Source organism: Lepus europaeus, chromosome 20 (assembly GCF_033115175.1).
Source record: "Lepus europaeus isolate LE1 chromosome 20, mLepTim1.pri, whole genome shotgun sequence".
NCBI lineage: Eukaryota > Metazoa > Chordata > Mammalia > Lagomorpha > Leporidae > Lepus > Lepus europaeus.
This window is the reverse complement of record NC_084846.1, coordinates 66,876,882-66,897,596: the sequence shown is the minus strand read 5'-3', so window position 1 is coordinate 66,897,596 and position 20,715 is coordinate 66,876,882. Positions and strand designations below refer to the sequence as shown.

The 20,715-nt window shown below is 57.2% G+C and overlaps 1 protein-coding gene across 2 annotated transcripts in view; it reads left to right on the top strand.

The window, feature by feature from the left end:
- The window catches only part of COBL (cordon-bleu WH2 repeat protein), a 203,270-nt gene that overhangs the window by 158,238 nt on the left and 24,317 nt on the right, over positions 1 to 20,715 (top strand). Inside the window, exon 10 of one of the 2 annotated variants that reach the window (XM_062178958.1) lies at positions 19,587 to 19,887. In XM_062178958.1, the coding sequence (XP_062034942.1) occupies positions 19,587 to 19,887 (301 nt within the window). Of the gene's footprint in view, positions 1 to 508; positions 971 to 19,586; positions 19,888 to 20,715 lie in introns of those variants that run through there. The other variant, XM_062178957.1, reaches the window with a different exon arrangement.

The window sequence follows — 20,715 nt, the reverse complement described above, 5'->3', positions numbered from 1 at the left end:
GTCCCCCAAGGCCTTCTGGAACATTCAGCCACTGCCCTGTGGTGGCCCTGTACACCCGGCTCGGTCTGTCGCTGGGTAAGACAGCGGGTCCCGGGGGCTCGACAGCACCCAGCTGCAGTGGTGGCCTCCCAGGCCCACCCAGGTGACGCTGAGGGCACCCCGGGACAGGGCTGTGCTTTTCCTGGAATTCTGCGAGTGCCTGGGACGTCTCTGCAAGGGGCAGGAGATGGCTTCAGCCTGCCGCACCTCAGCGTTCACAGCAAACCCAGACGACAGGCCGGCAGTGAGTGACGTGACGCTCGTGGGAGTCAGAATTCAGCATGCTGGGTCAGCAGACCCCTGAAACAGCAGACACAGGCAGAGAGTAAAAGGAAACAAGGCAGAAATCCTGCCGTTTGGCCAGAACGTGGCTCTGCGTGCAGCCTTACATCTCCAGGGGTGAAGGAGGCTGGGGCAGACAGGCGGCCACACGGGGCCGCGTTCACACTGTGCCATCTTTTCCCCACAGTGTATTGCTGTGCATCATTCCCCACTCATGCCAAGCGCGTCTGACGGATGACCTCCGACCTCCGACCTGCCCGGTGTCTCTGCTGTCTTCCTTCCACCTTTTGGGGCAGAGGGGCCCCTGTACACCTGCGGTTCACTTTCCTCGGAATTTACATATAAATGCATAAGTGACCGGAGACCCTTGGCTGAGGTTCCTGTTTGCGTGCGGGAGGTGAAGATTCGGGGCTAAGCTGGGTTTCAGTCTCCGCCCACCTGCACTGATGCCCTGGCTCTGTGGGGAGTCCTGCTTCCTGTTAGCCCACCGGGAAGTCGCTTTCTTCTTCATATCCTGTTCTGTTCCCCACTTTCCTTCTACACGTTGACTGTGTGGCCATTTTGCACAGAACTGAAATGTTCCATCCACCTGGTGAAGCTAAGTGCAGGGCCACTGTGGGGAGTCGCCACCCGGGAGAGACCGTGCAGTCGGGGTGGGTGCGACCCTGTGTGTCCGTGCTTCTCTGGTCCTCCTGTGACTGTGTCCTCCACCAGTTCACAGGACGGAAGGCAGGGAGCCGGGAGGTGTCTCAGCAGCCACCGAGTCCTGACTCCATGCCTGGAACTGTGTGTCCCCGAACCCCTCCCGCAGCCCCGCTGCCTGCAGTGCGTGGTTCCGTCCCGAGGGCCCGGCTCATGATGGTGCACACAGTTCCATCCTGAGGGCCCGGCTCGTGCTGGGTGCACGCAGTTCCGTCCCGAGGGCCCTGGCTCGTGCTGGGTGTGTGCAGTTCCGTCCCGAGGGCCCTGGCTCGTGATGGGTGTGTGCAGTTCCATCCCGAGGGCCTGGCTCGTGATGGGTGTGCGCAGTTCTGTCCCGAGGGCCCTGGCTTGTGATGGGTGTGCACAGTTCTGTCTCGAGGGCTGGCTCGTGCTGGGTGCACGCAGTTCTGTCTAGAGGGCCCGGCTCGTGCTGGGTGTGTGCAGTTCCATCCCGAGGACCCTGGCTTGTGATGGGTGCGTGCTGTGGTAAGGCTGCCAATGGTGAGTGATAGCCACGTCCGTGTACATGGCCAGCCTTCCTTGAGCACAGGACCCTCTGGTCTCAAGGAAAGCGACCCAGTGAATGAGAGCCCAGCAGCCCCTAATCACGGCGAGAGGGTCGAGGGGAGAAAGGTAGCTCTTCTCTCTCTCCTTGTGCCGAGATACGTGTGACCCATCAAGGCCCATCAGGGTTCTCACTGAAAGATTTTTTTTTTTAAATATTATTGCTCAAAGAAAGAAAAATATGCCTTACTAATAAGACTGCTGTCTCATTAATCTCCATGAAAACATTAGCTGTGCCTAATATGGCAACTGTCTCAGCTGATGTAGGTGCTAATCATAAAGAAATGCAAGCCAGAGCCTTACAGAACCCACTTAGGGCCACGTGTCCGTGAGAACACAGTTACAGAAACTACTCACAAGGAAACAGAACCGGTTAGAAAGCGCCTCTTTTGCGTTGCAATAAAGAGCTTTTGCCTAATAAGTAGCAGCCATTTGACCTCGAATCGTTCAGTGGAGAAGTCTGGACGAGAAAAGGGAATGTTTACCTGGACGTCGGGAAGGCCCGTGTGTGACTACAGCGGTCAGCACTCTGCGGGAGCTGCAGCCTCACTCCTGGGCAAAGCTCCGCACAGGAAGTGATGCTGCACCTCCACTTCGTGATCAGAGAGCCAGCAAGTGCGCCGCCAAGACACAATGGAGGGCGTAGCTATGGAAGTAGGGAAAACCCACACTCGACAGAGCTGGCTCAGCCTACACGGGAAACGCAGTCTTCAGGGTCTCCGGTCTCCCTGCCCGTGTTCCCAGGACACACGGCAGCACCTTTCTGATCTCTGTGTGGGGTCACCCCATTGGTCGATGTAGATTTCTGCAGACGTGTGTATGCTATGGCCCTGGGCTCACCAGCCCTAGAACCTTCTAAGAATAACATGCAGTCATGAGATGAGACATTTTTTCCCAAAGCGCTTTTAGGTTCTCATTTCTGGCTCAACTCGGACCCCGGCCCTTGCTGCCGAGCCGGCTGCATCTCGTTAGGAGCCAACTCTGTTCCGTTACCCCGTGCTGTCGCCCAGGCTGCCCACAAAAGATGGGCACCAATCAGGCAGGCCTGGGACAGGCCTGTCCCTACACAAGGTCACAGAACAAGGGGCCTCCTTGGGGGTCCAGGTTTTATATTAAACACTCAGGTAGAAGAGCAAGCCCTGCTTGGCTGAAGTTCCTTTCACCCTGGTTACTGTGCCGGCCACGGACAGTGGACCAGGCTGGACCACACTGCAGCCAGGTGCGCGTGGTCATCTTCGCCTTCTCACTCCACCAGCACTTTGGGCTTTTCCCTAGGAAGAGTCTGAAGCCGCTTACCTGTAAGGAAGTGCTCCTGGTTCTAGACCTGAGACACTCGGGAACTTTCTTAGGACTGTCTGCTCCCTGGTGATCGCTTTAGCTTGTGGTAGCCACACCACATCCGTGTTTTCGCGTTAATGAGGCCCCGGAACGCGGGACTGTTTGTTCACGACTCCCATAGTTTGTGTGCTGTCACGGAATGTGAAGCAGAAGAAAAACTCAGAACCGGTCCCCTCCTCCCCCGCCCCTTGCTGTCACAGCGACAGGCCACCTGCAGACAGGGTTCCGGCCTCTGTGAAAGGAGGCTCAGCGTTCTCTGTGTTTTCCAGTTTTGTGTCTCGTTTGTCACGAACGGCAGCACATAACTGCGACACTCCCCCACCCTCCCCCCCCAGCGACTCTGCGCTGGAACTTGTGCGATCCCAGCTGCTTGTTATGGCCTTGTGTTTTCACCCCTACGTGCGTGGAAGCTCTCCTTCTCCCCTCTTCTTAGTAAGAGCGCCTTCTCGTCACCAGCAGTGAGGCTGTGGGAGTTAGGGGCTGCACCTGCCCGTGCTCTTCTGTGGAGAAGCAGAAAAGTGCATGAGAGCCGCCGAGCATATTGGGATGGGGAGCCATGCCCGGGGTGGGGGAGTCGGCTAGGGTGTGAGGGGCGAGTGCCCGAGATGCTCGGCCCCGCCCGGTGAACTGGCCAGGACGCTGCGCTCTCCTGCTGCGTGTGAACAGGAGCGGGGTCGACAGTGATTCTGCCCCAGCTCTTGAGTGTGAACCACAGAGCTGCTGAGAATCGGAACACAGACTTCCGAGTCCTGAACCCAGGAGAGACTGCAGCTGCTGGCTCGGCCTCCATGCCCACAGACACAGCCCCTCCACCAGGCCACTGCCAGCGTTGGAAGTTAGGCCACACCTGACACTCAGGTGCCTCCCTGAACAGGTGCTGGCTCCCCTCCCTCCAAGCTTGTACTGGGCGGCCCGCTCCCTGCACGCAGGCCCAGAGCCCATTTTCCTGGAGCCACTGTGTGTCTGGGAAGGGAACTGCAGGGAGATAGTTATGGCTCTGGGTAGATGCCCAAACGAGTGCACACCTGGAGGGCTGCGGGTTCAACAAGCGGGGACGCAGCTCTGTGCACCCGTGGGTTGTCCCGCCCCTCTGGCCTCCTCTCTCACTGCTGGTGGGCTCTGCCTAAGCCCTGCAGCTTGATTGGCAGCCCCTGTATTCTGCCACTCAGGCCTCACTCAAAAAGGCAGAGCTGGACAGGCGGCTGCAAGACCCTGGAACAGCACAGAGCACTGGTAAGGTTGAGGGTCAAGTTCAAGAAGCCTGAACTGGTACTGTCTTCACAAATGGCCTATAGGGGGAGTCTTTGGGTTCAATGACAGAAATATGAAGTACGAAGACTCAGGTTCAGGGAATGTAAAACAATAGTGAATTTTTAAAAATAATAACTTGGAGAGAAAGTGAGCGCCCTTTGCTGGTTCACTCCCCAGATGCCTACAACAAGCAGGGCTGGGCCAGGTTGAAGCTGGAAGGCAGGTGCCCGATCCAGTCTCCCAGTGGGTGGCAGGGACTCAGCTACTGCGGCCTTGCCCTGCTGCCTCCCAAGGTGCACAGCCACGCTTGACCTGCAGGACGTGGGCTTCCCAGCCAGCACCTCAGCTGCTAGGCCGGATCCTCGCCCGGTGACTAATCTTAAACTGAACTTTTTGTCCCTAATTGCAGAATAAGTCTCCATTTAATATTGCAAGCTGCAGTGTAGGGGGAACATTGATGGGATTACCACGTTGTAGATTCTGTTTGTCAACTTTAACAGCTTTACAAAAGAATGTGTTACACGCCAAAAAACTTCACGTGCACAGAGAAGTCCCCGAACTTGATACTTTATTTTTATTTTTATTTATTATTATTATTTTTTTTGACAGGCAGAGTTTAGACAGTGAGAGAGAGAGAGACAGGGAGAAAGGTCTTCCTTTTTCCCTTGGTTCACCCCCAAGTGGCCGCTACGGCTGGTGCATTGCAGCCGGCGTGCTGCGCCGATCTGCAGCCAGGAGCCAGGTGCTTCCTCCTGGTCTCCCGTGCGGGTGCAGGGCCCAAGGACCTGAGCCATCCTCCACTGCCTTCCCGGGCCACAGCAGAGAGCTGGACTGGAAGAGGGGCAACCGGGACAGAATCCGGCGCCCCGACTGGGACTAGAGCCTGGTGTGCTGGTGCCGCAGGTGGAGGATCAGCCTAGTGAGCTGCGGTCTGGCCCACGTGATAAGTTTTGACATTGCAAATACTGATGATGCCAGCACCTACGGCAAGACGATGACCACTCCTGTCACTCCCGACCCCGTGCCATCACCTTCATCTCCATGTGTGTGCACACAAGACCTCACACCCACAACTGTGTGTGACCTTGTGACAGCACTGTTACTCTTTCATTTTAGTTTGACTTGTTTATTAGAGAAGCAGAAAGAGAAAGAGAGATCTTCCATCCACTGGTCACTCCCAAGATGGCTGAAGCCAGGAGCTTCTTCTGGGTCTCCCACCTGGGTGCAGGGACCCAATCACTAGGGCCATCTTCTGCTTTCCCAGTCCATTAGCAGGGAGCTGGATCAGAAGTGGAGCAGCAGGGACTGGAACCAGTGCCCATATGGGATGTCAGAGTCACAGGCGGCAGCTTAACCTGCTGCACCACAGCGCCAGCCCCAACACTGCAAGTCTAGTGGGGAAAATTCCAAACTGGGTTTAAGAACAATTCTAACAGAACGAGAAGTAAGAGTTCAAAAAGCTAATCAGAAGATTTTTGAAAGCAAGAGCGTTACATGCTTAAATCCATGCCCTGGTGAAGCAGAGAGTGCACTGGTGGGGGGGAGGCCCGGCCACAGAGACTTGTTTGGGGCTGAACACGCAGGTGCCCCTGAAGGCTGCGTCAGTTTCCCCCGATGAGCGGGCACAGGCTTGGCCGGCTCTAAGTAGGGGAGAGCAGGCCCACCCCTCCCCTGCTGCCCTGGCCTGGCTCCAGCTGCCCACGTCGGGAGTGGCAGGCGCAAGCAGCAGGCTGGAGACTCCCAGGCCAGCAGGTGGCTAAAGGGATGGCTTCTTTAAGGAAGTGGGGCCTCTGCAGCAGCAGGCAGCCCGCCTCACTCACAGTCACTGCAGGTATCCACGGGGTGTGGCGTGATGGCTCAGCGCCTGTGTGCGCACCTGTGAGCATCCCTGCCGCAGATCACAGGCGCCAATCTTTCCTCTCCACTGTCAACCAGCAGGGGGAGCCCTGGCGACCTGGCCGATAGAGCGGCTGTGGAGCGTGGAAACATGGATGGGAGAAGTGAGCCTTGGGCTGTGTGTGTATGCCTGCATTCCCCCATGACGGCCACAGAGAAAGAGCAGCCTCCAGTGCCTGCACCCCCAGGGCTGGGTCCACTGCTTACAGACGGGAAAGGGAGGTCGGAAGCATGGAGGGATTTGCCTGACGTTACAGGGAGGGGGCTGTGCCCCAACCGGCAGGCATCCCACCCCTTGCCGTTGGTGTGAACAATGGGCCTAAAACGGGATATGTGTGCGCACTCACACCAGCACATGTGTGTACAGACATGACTGGTAGGTGCAAGGGGAGGAGTAGATACATATGTTAGCTCCACTGCCGCACTCATGTGCACACGTACAAACGCATATGCATGTGTGTGCCTGTGGTGCAGAAATGCTCATACTCCCATGGCACACACGTGTATGTACACTTTCACATGTAGAAGTTCCACCACACACACGTATACACATGTGTGCACACATGCAACCTGCCAACATGTATGTGCACATTGCAAACATGCATGGGTACACGCTGTCATTGCATTGATTTGCTGCTGCGTGCAGACATGAGGTTAGTTACTAATGTGCCACTGGAAAGGGATTTACCATGGAAGCAGTTGTCCTCCCTGTCTGGAAGGGCAGAGATGCGCCTCCACTGTCCTGGTGAGCTCCAGTCCCATCACCAGTACTTGTCCTTGAACGTAAGCCTGCTGCCCACCCTTCAGGCCAGAAACGACCTGTGCAGAGGTGGCCAGGCTTGGCTGCACACCAGCTGCACGGTGGGGTCGCACAAAGTCTCCTGCCAGAGGGGCAGGTCCTCGGTCTGCATGGCTCCCCTTGGTGTGGAGAGAGCGAAAGCAGGCGATGACAATGGCTAAAATTCCCCCAAGCCATGGATTAACCCTTTCGTCTTTACCACAGCTGTAGGTCGGTGTTGTCTCTGGCCTTGTGTTACAAATAAGGTCTCTGTGCAGCACAGATGATAGGAAACTCGTCTTAGGACAAAGGAGGTCAACACTTCAGCCAGGCTCCACCCTTGCCAGGCTGTCCTGGACGCTGGCTTCTCCCTCTGACTTGCCGTAGGTTTGGACTCACACGCCAGTGTCAGGAAACAGCCCTGTGTGTGACAACCGGGGTCTCCCTGGCTGCACCTGGCTGATGCGACAGCCGAGATGGGGTGGTTCCTGCTGTGCCAAGCAGAGGCACAGAGCACAGCCAGGCTCTGACTTCATGCCTGAGCCCCCAGCTCTGTAGCCAGCGGCCACAGCCATGGTGGCCTTGCCCCAGGTGTGTGTGGCCCTCTTGCCAGTGTGCATCCTCTGTCTGCCAGAACCCTGAATTCCACCCTTGCCCAGTTCACACAGGAGCTGCCGCTCTGCTCTGACCCCTGCACTTATCCCTGAGCGCCCCCTCCCAGGCAGGGCCTGGCTGACAACCCATGGCCCCCACGTCCACTGGGGACGAGTGTGGGCTGCAGCTTTCGGCACCATCCTGAACTCATGCACACGTTTCTCTGCCCCCTCATTTCCTGCATACCTCTCCACCTGGCTTGGATCTGAGCATCTGTGAGCACGTGTGCACACTTACGCATACTTGTGCACACCCACACACCCGCTCAGCTCCTCTGGCCTGCCAGACTCTGGAGCCTGTTCCTGATGGGCTGTGTGTTTGCTCCCCATCCCGGTGCCTGTGTTTGAGCCCGTGAGGATCTCCGTTCACAGTTCCATTTCTCAGGGCATTGAAGAACAGCCTGGTGCCTTTGAGGTCTCCTGAGTGGAGTGCCCTGCACCTCCCCCCATCTCAGTGGCCTCTGAGCTGTGGTCCCTCCATGGGGCAAGTCAGGCAGTCCCGAGGCCACTTTGCTGACCATCTGCACCCTGGAACCGTCCAGGGCTGCCATGATGCCAGGTGCCATGGCCCAGATGGGGACCCAGTGCCCGTCTGGTGTGATGGTGGAGGCTGGGGGCCCAGGGCTACGTCTTGCATGTGCTGAACTGTGCCCCTGTGGTCCCCTCTCCCCCCAGCCCCACTGAGCAGCGAATGCCCATGCTTCCCTGTGCCAGCACAAAGGTAAATATTCCACAGTGTCATGTGTGAGCCATCGAGCCGTGTTGGCCACTGCAGAGAAGCCACCAGCACCAATGGCGAGTGCTCCCCGGTCTCAGCTCAGGGCACACCAAGGGGCTGGAGAAGCCTCCACGCTCGCCCAGAAGTCGGGGTCCAAGTGAGGCCCAGGTCCGGAGGGTTTGGAGAGTTGGCACACCCAGCTCACTTCCACCGCTCAGGTGCAAAGGAGATGAGAGGGAGAGACAGGAAATGGTGAAGAGGAGGGAGGTGAGTGCGCCGCCGCCCCTGCCCAAACAGCCTGTGGGGTTTACCGACCCTTGCAGGCATCGAGGGTGGCCCGCTCCACCTGTGGGGACCTCACCTTCCCCAGAAGTGCCGCCCTCACACGGAGATGCTCTGCAGGTGTGCTCCGCGGAGGCACTGGGCTGGCTGCAGACACGTGGGCTGCCCAGGTGCTCATGTGCTCCGCGGCCTGGGGGTGGCCCCATGCGCCAGGGCCTGGGAGGTGTGGCTTTCTGCACAGGACGAGGGCCCATGTTCGCTGAGGCCACTGAGAGCAACGCCAGCTTGAGGCAGGGGCGGGGGCGTCACAGAGCCCACCCCATGGTGAGGCTTCAGCGGCTGCCCCAGATGCCTGGTCCCATCCCGTGCAGTTAGTGAGGCGAGGCCTGGCCGTTTGGGCACTGGGAGGCAGAGCGGGGACAGCCCCAGACCACTCCGGACTGCGGCGCCTCCCAAGCGCTTCCGGATGGGGCGCCACTGCCCGCAGGGCCAGGGAAGAGGCCGGGGCAGAGCTAGGGCAGAGGCAGAAGTCAACGCCACCCTTCCGCCTACTCCAGTGCCTCGCCAGGCCTGGTCACGGCCCTCCCCGCCCGCGCCCCCAGCGCCTGACCCGCACCTCTGGCGCACCATGCTACCCAAGCCCGCACTGCCCGCACCCCCACCCTGGCGCTGCCCACGCCCGCACTGTGCGGAGCACACCTGCTCTGGGAAGGAGCAGAGCACATGGTCAGTGACCCGTGGTCCTTTGCGTGGAAACGAAGGCCGCAGGGTGGGGGTCATGACTGGGTCTGCTGAGTACACACAGGTCTGTGAGCCACGGAGCAGCGGCCGGGGTCCCCTGCACACACAGGTCTCGTCGCGGGTTTGTCCCAGCTGACTTCTTGTTTTGGGCGTATTTCGCGGGCTGGGGACCTGGTTGGCGTGTTCTTAGGTGTCACTTTCCCACTCAGAGGACTCTAACGTAGTCCCTCGTGTCTGGAGCCTGTGGAAGGCTCTGGAAGCCAGTTCCCAGGAAAGGTGGGGAGCTGGATGGGAAGTGGGAGCTGCTGCTTAGGAGACAGGAAGTACCCCCTGCCCAGTGATTTCAGAGAGGGTTTTAGGCAGCGTGTTGAATGCAATTTAAATTATTCACAGCTAGAAAACTTGCACCAACTTTTATTTTAAATGCTTGGAAATGCTAGTGGTATTTTAAAAACTCAAGTTCCTAAAAGGGCTGAAAACAAACACGAGGTGGGCTGGGAAATCCGTATGGTGGTGGGGGGGGGAGTTTGGGGAAGCAGAAATGCTGACCCCAGTGGACCTGCCCAGCATGCAGGGAGGGGTCAGGGAGGACCCTGGGTAGGAAGGTGGGGTAAAGAGTGCCCGAATGAAAGGGGACCTTTTATAGAGAGACACCGAGAAGTGCGGCAGACAGCTGTCACCCGACAGGCTCTACGGAGACACAGCAGTCCTCCGTCTGCTCAGGTTCTGTCAGACTGAAATGAGGAGCTGCACACGGAAGCCCAGTGTGCGTGGGCCACGTGCCTGTCCTCAAGGTGCTAATGATAAAAAGGGAGAATCCGAAGGAAACAGCCCAGGAAAGGGGCAGCGTCCCTTAGTCGGCCGCCCTCAGTGGCCCAGGACACCTTTGCTCGTGGCAGACCTGAGTCAGTGCCAACCAGGTCACATCCCTTGGCGACTGGGCATGTCCCAGAACATCCAGTTGCCATCCAAGTCCTGGGCTAAATGAAATCCATGAGCTTTAATGCGCTGGGGAGAGAAACAGCGGCAGTGGCCTCCATCTGGCCAGGAGGGCTGCCGTCCGCCGCCCCCTTGTCTGTTCCCACCAAGAAGTGAAGCCCCTGGAATAGCAGAGGCCCGGTGCCTCTCCTTGAAGGACGGCTCCACGTGGATCGAGATCCTTGGACGAGTGGAGCCGCGGGACACGGAGGCAGACTTAAATGCAGGTGTTCTAGTCCGGGTCATGGAACATTTTCCTGGTGATCTCGGCTGACGGGGCTTTTGTGATTCTGAATGGGCTTGCCTCTTCCATGAACCCGGCGGTTCGTTTCTATGCCATGTAGCCTCAGGCGTAGGTGAAATGATTCACTGGCTGCGATGCTTTTGTACTTTGCCAAGTAGGAAGAACCACGCACACGCCTCCAGGGGCACGTGGACCAGATGAGGAAGGCCGGTGCTGCCCTTCTGAGCAGCCACTGCCGCTGTCCAGATTCGGCTTCCATGCTGTAGCTTGCACGAGTCAGTGCTGAGCTGAGCTGGCCCGCAGTCTCAAGTCTCACTTGACCCCATGACGTCAGCGCAGAGGAGGAGCTGTGAGGTCAGCGGAGGCGGGGCTATGACATCACAGAGGAGCTGTGAGGACAGCAGAGGCGGGGCTATGTCAGCACGGAGGAGCTGTGAGGTCATCAGTGACAGGGCTATGACATCACAGAGGAGCTGTGAGGTCAGCGGAGGCAGGGCTATGACATCACAGAGGAGGAGCTGTGAAGACAACAGAGGCGGGGCTATGTCAGCACAGAGGAGGAGCTGTGAGGACAGCAGAGGCGGGGCTATGACTGCGCAGAGGAGCTGTGAGGACAGCAGAGGCGGGGCTATGACGTCAGCACAGAGGAGCTGTGAGGCCAGCAGAGGCGGGGCTATGACATCACATAGGAGCTGTGAGGTCAGCGGAGGCGGGGCTGTGATGTCAGCACAGAGGAGCTGTGAGGCCAGCAGAGGCGGGGCTATGACATCAGCACAGAGGAGGAGCTGTGAGGACAGTGGAGGCGGGGCTATGACATCACATAGGAGCTGTGAGGTCAGTGGAGGCGGGGCTATGACATCAGCACAGAGGAGGAGCTATGAGGTCAGCGGAGGCGGGGCCACATGGTTGGTGCTGAGGAGGAATTTTAGATGCCCTGGAAACAAAGTGTAGCCTCAGTTCTGAGAGGCTAAGTGCACCATCCACCCGAGTTGCTGTTGTGGCTATGAGGAAAACTGACCACTGGGTCCAAATGGGTCCTGTCCCTGCCCCCACGGACTCGCTGTCTGTGCGTGGGCCTGTGGGCTCCCCCAGGGATGCTGTTCCCTGAAGGGTAACACTCAGGTGAGCCCGAGAAGGCCACCCCTGCTGACACGCAAACCAGCGGGCAGTGTGCCAGCACGTGGGAGAGGACACGTGCCCGTTGGAGGGGTTAGCTCTACCGAGGTGGGGTTAGGATCTCGATCCCCACCGTGAAGTGAGCGCTGGTAGTCTGTGCCTCGGACAGTTTTGGTGGAGAAGCGCATAAAGCAAGAACGGCCACTGTTGAGAAGGAAATCGACATCAGAACACTCTCAGAGGCAACACTCGTGCTTAGGAACACACACGTGGAGACACGTTTTGGTAGAAGTTCTGATATCCACAGGTGGGGGGGAGGTCTCACTGGTCCTAGGGATAAGCGACACCCTCGCCCCACCCTTACTGTTGGGGTACATCTGAGAAACGGCTCCTTCAGTCACCACACAGACACCCTGGAGCCACACACACAAGGTGGGCGGAGAGGACCGGTCACTCATCGCAGCCTGTGGTGCCTGGAGATGCAGGAAGCCAAGTGTGTGGGCGCTGGAGAGCCTAGGAAGCATCCCCTGGGGTACAGCAAACACCTCATCCGGCACCTCGGTGGCTGAGCATCTTGGCCAGGAATACCAGTGTGCCTAATGACAGGTGCTGTTCGTTCATATGACAGGCAGCTGGCAGGTCTGCCCACACCAGAGTCACGCACACACATGCGTGCTGCATTGCTCTGTGCTTCCACACCGGAGTCACGCCCACACATGCGTGCTGCATCGCTCTGTGCTTCCACACGGGAGTCACGCACACACATGTGTGCTGCATCGCTCTGTGCTTTGCGAAGGCTATGACGGCGCTGCACTGTAAGTCTTTTCACCTCCCCACCATTCTCACGGAGCCCTCGTGCACCTGCTCTGTTACCAGCTGAAATGGTGCACAGTGCACGCTGTGGTAGGAAAACAAAGCACAATGGCATTCGGATTCTTCCCTGTGAGCAGCTGAGAACAGTGCTGAGGCAGAAGCATCCCCATCAGAATCTGACTTGGATTTGTCCCCACCCGTGGCCGAGGAGGAGGAGGAGGAGGAAGTGGAGCCAGCCTTCAGCTGGGAGGACTGAGACTGTCCCAAGGTTACAACATGTGCAACTGCACAGGCCAAGGCAGTGCATCCAGCAGGGTCCCCTTTACTCTGAGGGCTATGGAAGATGGAACCAAAAGGTGAATTCAGGGTTGCAGGTGTAACTGGCCGTGTAGACGCCTCACCCCACGTGGGAGCTGGTTCCTTTCCCAGCTCTGGCTCCTGACTCTGCGGCCTGCTGATGCACTTTCTGGTAGGCAGAGATGATGGCTTATATTGTTGGGTCCCTGCCACCCATCTGGGGGACCTGGATGGCTTTGCTGGCTCGTGGCTTCAGCCCCTGCCCAGCCCTGACCACTGTGGGCATTTGGGGAGTGAACCAGCAGATGGAAGCTCTCTGTTTGCCTCTATCTCTCTGCCTCTCAAATTAATTAATTAACTAATTACTTTTAAATACAAGTTTATTTTGATGGAAACATTTTTTAAATCCATGCCTATTTTCATAATAAACATTTTCCACTGATTTTTATAGACCTCCTCATAGTTTTCAAACCATGCTTCCTACAACAGAAACACCACAGAGAAAAATAAATGTGAAAAATGAGGGAAATTGATTAGACAGGACTCTTTAGTCCTAAGAAATCAAAAGATGCCTTAAATTAATCAAGCGAGATGAGTTTCTGTGGTGTCTTTAGCTCACTTGCATAAGGTCCTTTTAATTCTGTCTTTCCACTGATTTTTTGAAATACCCTTGCAATTGGGAATTCCAAGACGTGAATCTCTGTTATGGGCATGACTGGAGCCATGAGCTGTGATGCTGTGCCGGTACAAACAGCTGCCATTATTCAAACTTATTCCAGCCAATGAGACCATCTTCCCCATAGCTGTGGAGGAGAAGTATGGAGAAGATGTTGATTGGCCCAGCCTAGGATTCCTGCCCGTCATTGGACCAATCACCATGTAAATACATTCAGATTGACAAGGCTTTGCTCCATCTGGAGCACATCCCCTGTGGCTCACCCAGATAGGAGAAATTGATGACCCAGGGCCAATGGGGTAGCAGAGTTTCCTGTCCAGGCATAAAGATTCAGGCCTAGAGTTACAGTGCAGATGCAGAGGCACCAGGAGTACTTAGGGAACCCAGCTCTGTGTTCAGGCCCAGGAAGCCGGCCAGCCTTCATCTCCAGCCCCAGAGCGTGGCAGTGCTGGGTCACCAGCTGGTTGCCCTGTTGGCTCCACTGTGCAATGAGGGGCCTAAGTCCAGGGGTTGGGGGCGCATGTTCACATGAAAGCTAACCAGTGCTCTGCAAGCACAAGAGGCTGCTCCGAAGGATTGCGCAAGTGACCCCGCATTGAGGAAGCCGTGCACGAGGGCTCATTTAGAGGGAGTGGTAGCAAAGCCTGGGGTTGCCATGCTGCTGGCCGCATCTCTCAAAGGCTCACCCTAAACCCACACTGCCCTCCATGCCTTTCCTCCTGCACCTTTGCACGTGTGTGTGCACGCACTCGCGTGCACCAGATCAGGCGCCAGCACCTTGTCTGCAGCTGTCCCTAGTTCCTGCGCTGCCTCGTGTGCCTGTCATCGCCAGCCTTTGACCCAATATCCTGCCACCTGCCAAAGCCATGTCTGTTGCAAGATCCAGCTCCGTGGTCACCTGCCTGTCTCCCCTGCTTAGAACGAACAGCCCCACCAGGTATCCCTGGCACAGGCTGGGCGGAACCCACCACCCAGCTCTTAGATGGACTGAGATGCTCTGCGTATGTTGGCGGGGTCCAGCCAGGGTGTGCACGCCCCAGGAGAACACCAGGAGTTTCCAGTGGTCTGCCTCTCCTCTAACAGAAGTGCTTGCAAACCTCCTGTGGCCAGCTTGGTCCCAGGCACCTCCCCAGCAGGAAAGCCTTGGGCGCACTTCCCTGAGGCACACAGCACCAAGGACAAATGGGGACACTGGCCTGAGGTGGGAGGGTAAACAGCCCTGGTGTCAGAGCGGCAAATCCTGCGGAGCCTCAGGTGGGTTTTCCAGGTTTTCTTTCACCAAATGGACAAAAGACCTTGTCAGGTTACAGATCAGTAACCACAACTTGGGGGCGGACCCACGAAGTTGCTGTTGGCGTGGAGCAGAGGGTGAATTTGAAAACCTGAGGGTGCAGCCGTGACAGAGCCCCTCTTGCCCCTCTGCTCACTGGTGTTTTTCCCATGCTTGTATCTTCTCAAAGTGAACAGTATGAATTGGGTTTGTGCCAAGCCCGCCTCATCCTAGCAATAACAAGTAATCTAGTCATTTGGAAGGGACTAGTTGGGGAAAAAAAAACAATTAGCTCATTATAGAATACATTTCCTATGACATTTTACTTCGTTTAGCCACTGTCTAAATTTCTAGAATATTTATGTGGTTTTTGTTAGCTGCTAATTACTACAATGACAGTTAAGTATACATCAAAGTAATTTAATGCTACAACCTATGGTAAGAGGAAAAAATAAAATTTTTAAATTCAATTTAAAAATTTAATTAAATTTAAAAATTTTCGATCATGTTGAAATTATTCTTCACACCTGAGCTGGAGAATCTGTCAAGCCGTCTGTAGTTACAATGGCACCTGAAGCATGGGGTTGCATCGTTTGGGTGGATAGGGGGTGGAGTTACATTTCTACATAGGCTCTGTAGCCGTCTGTAGTTACAATGGCACCTGAAGCACGGGGTTGCATCGTTTGGGTGGACAGGGGTGGAGTTACATTTCTACATAGGCTCTGTGGCCGTCTGTAGTTACAATGGCCCCTGAAGCATGGGGTTGCATCATTTGGGTGGACAGGGGTGGAGTTATATTTCTACATAGGCTCTGTGGCCATCTGTAGTTACAATGGCCCCTGAAGCACGGGGTTGCATCGTTTGGGTGGGCAGGGGTGGAGTTATATTTCTACATAGGCTCTGTGGCCGTCTGTAGTTACAATGGCCCCTGAAGCATGGGGTTGCATCGTTTGGGTGGACAGGGGTGGAGTTATATTTCTACATAGGCTCTGTGGCTATTCATTGGAAAGAAGAATCTAATGATGAATTTATATTAGGTTTCCACTGAAGATGAAGTAAATGCATTTACTCACATTTGTAAAACCCTGCAATGGGCTGGCGCCGCGGCTCACTAGGCTAATCCTCTGCCTGCGGCGCTGGTACACCGGGTTCTAGTCCCAGTTGGGGCGCCAGATTCTGTCCCAGTTGCCCCTCTTCCAGGCCAGCTCTCTGCTGTGGCCAGGGAGTGCAGTGGAGGATGGCCCAAGTGCTTGGGCCCTGCACCCCATGGGAAACCAGGATAAGCACCTGGCTCCTGCCTTCGGATCAGCGCGGTGCGCCAGCCGCAGTGCACTGGCCGCAGCGGCCATTGGGGTGTGAACCAACGGAAAAAGGAAGACCTTTCTCTCTGTCTCTCTCTCTCTCACTGTCCACTCTGCCTGTCAAAAACAAAAAACAAAAAACAAAAAACAAAAAAAAAAAAGAAAAAAAACCTGCAATGATAACGTTCTAGTCCACAAAGGAAAGAGCAGATTTGCCGTTGATCACCTGGAAGACCTGGCCCCTCAGGGCCGCCTGACGGTGGCAGGAAGGTGATGGCGATGTTGACTCCTTCTCAGACTTCTGCTTGGCCACCAGCCAGTTGTAGCAAGAGTGCTGCCTCCGACATTCTGTTCTGTGCGTTCCATGATAGAACATTCTAGATCTAGAAGGGATTTTGATTGTTTCTGGAAGAACTTGCTTCTTTTATAGAAAGGGGAAAGGGTTGTCTGCAACTCAGTATAGAATGTGGGGTTCAGGGCCTCCCTCAGACCTGCGCTCCCTGCTGGGCCCCTGATTTCGTGCTGGGGTCCTGGCCCCTTGGGCTCATTGGCCACCTTGGGCCTGTGGTGAGGGTGGGAAACAGGCCACAATGGATGAGCCCCTGCCTTGTCGCAGCCTAAGCAGCTCCTGTTCTCCTGTTATGTTCCGGGTTTCCAGTTAGGACCGATGAAGGAAGAAGTCTCCTGAGCCCTTATCTCATTTGGAAATTGTCAGAACGTGTGAAGTTCACAGGGTCAGTCAGGCAAAGAGCATGGGGGTGGGCGCAGCATGGGGGTCTGGGCACATCTGGTCCCAAGCAAAGGTCCTCCCGGGTGCTGCTGCCAACTCGTGGTCAGGAACCCCTGGAGACTGACGCCCACCCAGGTGCAGACTAGCGCCATGTGGGACACGGTCTCCTGTGTGAGTCAGGGCTGCTGCCAGAGGTGCCCAGACCCAGCGCCGACAGCGGCTCACATGGCCCCACGCCTGCACGGCCCGCACGTGCAGCTCTACCAGCTGCAGCACCCCCACCGGATTCTGCGCTCTGTGGGATCTCACTCCCTGCCCAGAAGTCCGTCCCCATCCTCCTCAGGTGGGTCCCGGGCCCTGCTGTAGGGGCCTGGTGCCCACAGGCCCTCTCCTCAGGCCCTCAGGTGACTGCCCCCTCATGGATGTGGGACTCCCCCCTCACGACGCACATGGACCCCATGAGCAGGAGCTCCCTGCCGGGTGGGCTCAGCACTGTCTGCCCAGCCCCAGGGCAGGCCCCAGTTCATGATGTGACTGTGGCTGGGCCATGGGCCCTGAGGGAAGGCGACGTGGGAAATGGACAACCACTGACCATTTTCTGTTGCTGGTAGCACGGTGCCATGGGCTGGAGACATTGCAGACAAACGTTTCCTCTGGTGCTAGCTTCTGGCTCGAGGCAGTAGCCTGTGGCAGAGGCGGGGAGCACATGTGCTTGGCCCCCAGACCCCCCTCAGCCACCTCTTGAGGCCTTGTTGCTGAGCCAGGCAAACCCGTGGCGCTTGGGCATGAGGCTCGGTGTCAGGTGGCTCGGCCACAGCTCTCGCCGCGTCCACTGAGGGTCTGCGGTCAGCTCGCTTCATGCCACTGGGTCTTGTCCCTCCTCATTTTGGCCTCAGAGCTCCTGAGGTGTCTGAAACAAGCCCCGCCCAGCGTTCACGGCCTTCCCCCTGCAAAGAAGGGGTGAGCTGGACAAGATGGATGGGAGTTGGGGGAGAAAGGCCTCCCCGGCCCAGGGGCCGGCTGAGAAGGTGGCTATGGCGGCAGCTTCCTCGGATGGCTTCACACTCGTGTGCTGACTACTGGGAAGGGAGGGGGCTAGCCCCAGCATTTGGGGGTTGCCCACTGGGCCCCCCAGCCCTGGACACATGCCTGGAGCCGGCAGCCATCCCTGGCGTGTGAGGCGCACACACCCCTGGGTTGGAAGTCCCTGTCCCCAGATGCAGTCGCAGGCCCTTCCTGTGAGGCCCTTGGCAGTAAAGAGCTGCCCGTGACGCTCAGTCCCCGGCATCGTCACCCTCCTCCAGCCCCCTTAGCTCCCGGCCGTAACCGGCTCTGCTGGGGTCCGAAGCTGGGTCTCTGTGACCTACCAGCTGTGTGGTCCATGTACAGCAGAGACGGGAGAAAAGGTGCTGGTTCCAGTGAACCCCGTTGTCCAGTGACGGTGGCAAAGGCCAGGGAGGGAGAGCAGGAAACGCAGTCCCGTCCACCTCCGACGGCTGCACGGAGCAGGTTTTTGCATGGTTTGCCCTGTGGCGGCACCTCGGTGCTCACGGCCAGCGCGGGCAGCAGGCTGCAGGGTGAAGGCTGAGCAGCAGCGGCAGGCCCCAGGGGTGTGGTCAGCACAGGCAGTGTTTCTTGTGACAAGGGCTGGGGATGCTGGGAGAGAGCGGCTGTGCCCGAGCCATGCACTGCATTCAGCTGACGGTGCCCTGTGTGACTGACGCCCTCACGGCTCCTGCTTCCCTCTCCGTTCCTTCCTTCCGACTCTTCCGTGAAACGTGTTTGCTCTCCAAGTCTTGTTCTCAAGTTCACTGTTTGGGGTGGGAAAAGCTGGAGGGGTTTTGTTTGGTTGTGTCTGTTGCATGTTGTTGCGCTGCTGTCTGGTTAAATGTGGGTGATGCTGTGTGTGACGTCACCTGCTGTCGCCACACGCTCTCGTGTCCAAGCATCCAGTGTTCACGGGAGGGATGATGTTCACACAAAAGGCACTGGCACTACGCCTTGTTCTCTGACTGTCATAAACAGTGCATAGCCAGCATGTCTGGAACTGTCTTGCTGTTTAAAATCTCTCTCTGCGCCGACAGTAGCACCCTGGCCTGCAGCTGGGCCAGAGACATGCGTGCCTGCCCGTCGGGCTCCAGCTCCGGGCCTGCAGCTTTGGGGAGCTGAGAGAACCTGGCCCAGTAAGGGAAACGTGGCAACTCACACCACGTGCACGTAATGTGTCTGCAGAGGACAGACCGTGTTGGACGGCGCTCGGCTCTGACAACGCCACCCGAGCATCTCATCGTGTCAGTTCCCAGGGGCCGGCGAGCCTAGGCCAAGGATGCTTTGTTCTGCCTCTGAAGTGCTCCTGGAAGCTGTCTCCCAAGATCACCTCGGACTTAAGCAGAAATGTGCTGTCCCACCCGTGTGCACTAAGCACGGCCGTGATGCCAGGGAGGGCACCGCTGGACTTTCAGGCCGAGCCTCGAGTGGAGCTGTGACATTCTCTCAGATGGTCCCACAGTTCCCTGGTTTGCCTAGAGGTCCAGGTGGTCCGGTGGTTCCTGATGTCATTAGAAAGAACCGACTTCAGCACAGTTGGGTCAAACCCAGGGTGGCCTGGACACAGTTGCATCGGCCACATCTCTTGAGTTTCTGAATGGCTTTGCAGTATTTGCACGGAGAACCCAGGTCGAAAGGGCAGACTCAGCAAACGCTGATTTTTTTTGAGGGAGACTTTTGCCTCAGCCACACGTGGTTCCTCCTGACTTAGATGCTTTGTGAGGAAGCCATGATGTTTGAAAGAGGCTTTGCCCCCCAATTCGAGCACCCCAGTCCCTGATCCCAGAGGGGCCAGGCCGTGGGTGCCCCTCTGCATGGCTCCATGGGCCTGGTGTGGCCTTGCTGACCTTGCCTTGTGTTTCTTGCCCAGTGAGCCTGCCCCTAGGGCCAACCGGTGTGGACGGAGTTGCGCCGGTGCCCGTGGAGGCGGAGGAGACGGCGTCGGTGGGCAGCTGCTTCGCCTCGGAGGACACGACCGAGGACTCGGGGGTGATGAGCTCCCCCTCCGACATCGTCTCCCTGGACTCGCAGCACGACAGCGTGAAGTCCAAAGACAAGTGGGCCACTGACCAAGAGGACAGCAGCGACCAAGACTTTGCTGGGACCCCGGAGCTAGGTCCCCCAAAGAGCCCTCCGTGGGACAGGAACAGCCCAGGGAGCACGAACCCAAGGTGAGTGACGAGATGTGGGGATGTCGCCATGGTGATCCTGGGAGGAGCGGGCCACACCCAGTTGTCATGGTGACCCTCCTGGGAAGGGTAGGGGCTGTCCCCCTCAGCGGGGGCTTCCGCTGTTTGTGGCGTGGGTGTTGCCGTCACATGTAACACCGAGCACCCACCACCCTCCCACAAGCACCCTGTGTCTAGGCGTCACCCACGATGAGCCGGGCATCCCTCATTCATTTCCTTATCCACTGTCCTGGTAGCCAGCATGTCATTCTCTTTCCCAGACTGTAGGATTTCTGTGTATACATACAGAATATTCTAGAAGAGAAATTATTAGACCATCAGAAAGATTCGTCTTCACTTTAGGGAACGTGACGCACTGCTCCCCACACCGCTGCCCAGCACTGCCCTCCTGGGCCTGTGACGCACTGGCGGCTGTCAGTCCAGCCCACACCAGGGTATGATTGTCTAGCTTCCCGGGCCTTGCGGGCATGCAGGGTGTCACGTGACACCCTGGCTGTCCTATGGCTGTGAGCGTTTAGCCTTTCTGCAGCCTTTGCCCTTGTGGAAAGCTTGGCCAGCAGAGCTTGTCCCCGCCTTGTTTCATTGGTTACTGCGCGTGGACTGACTCCGTGCCTGCAGCCTGACCTGACTCTCATTCTACCTTGCTGTTCAGTAATTACCTTTAACATGAATGGCACGGAATGCGTCATTTTCCTCCCAAACCTCCATGGTGTTTGCATGATTGAGAGACAGCCTGGGGAGCCCTCTTGTCTCCACGCCCCGCCCCTGCACCCCTTTTCCTGGGGATCCGTGTGCCTCGCCCCATCTCCA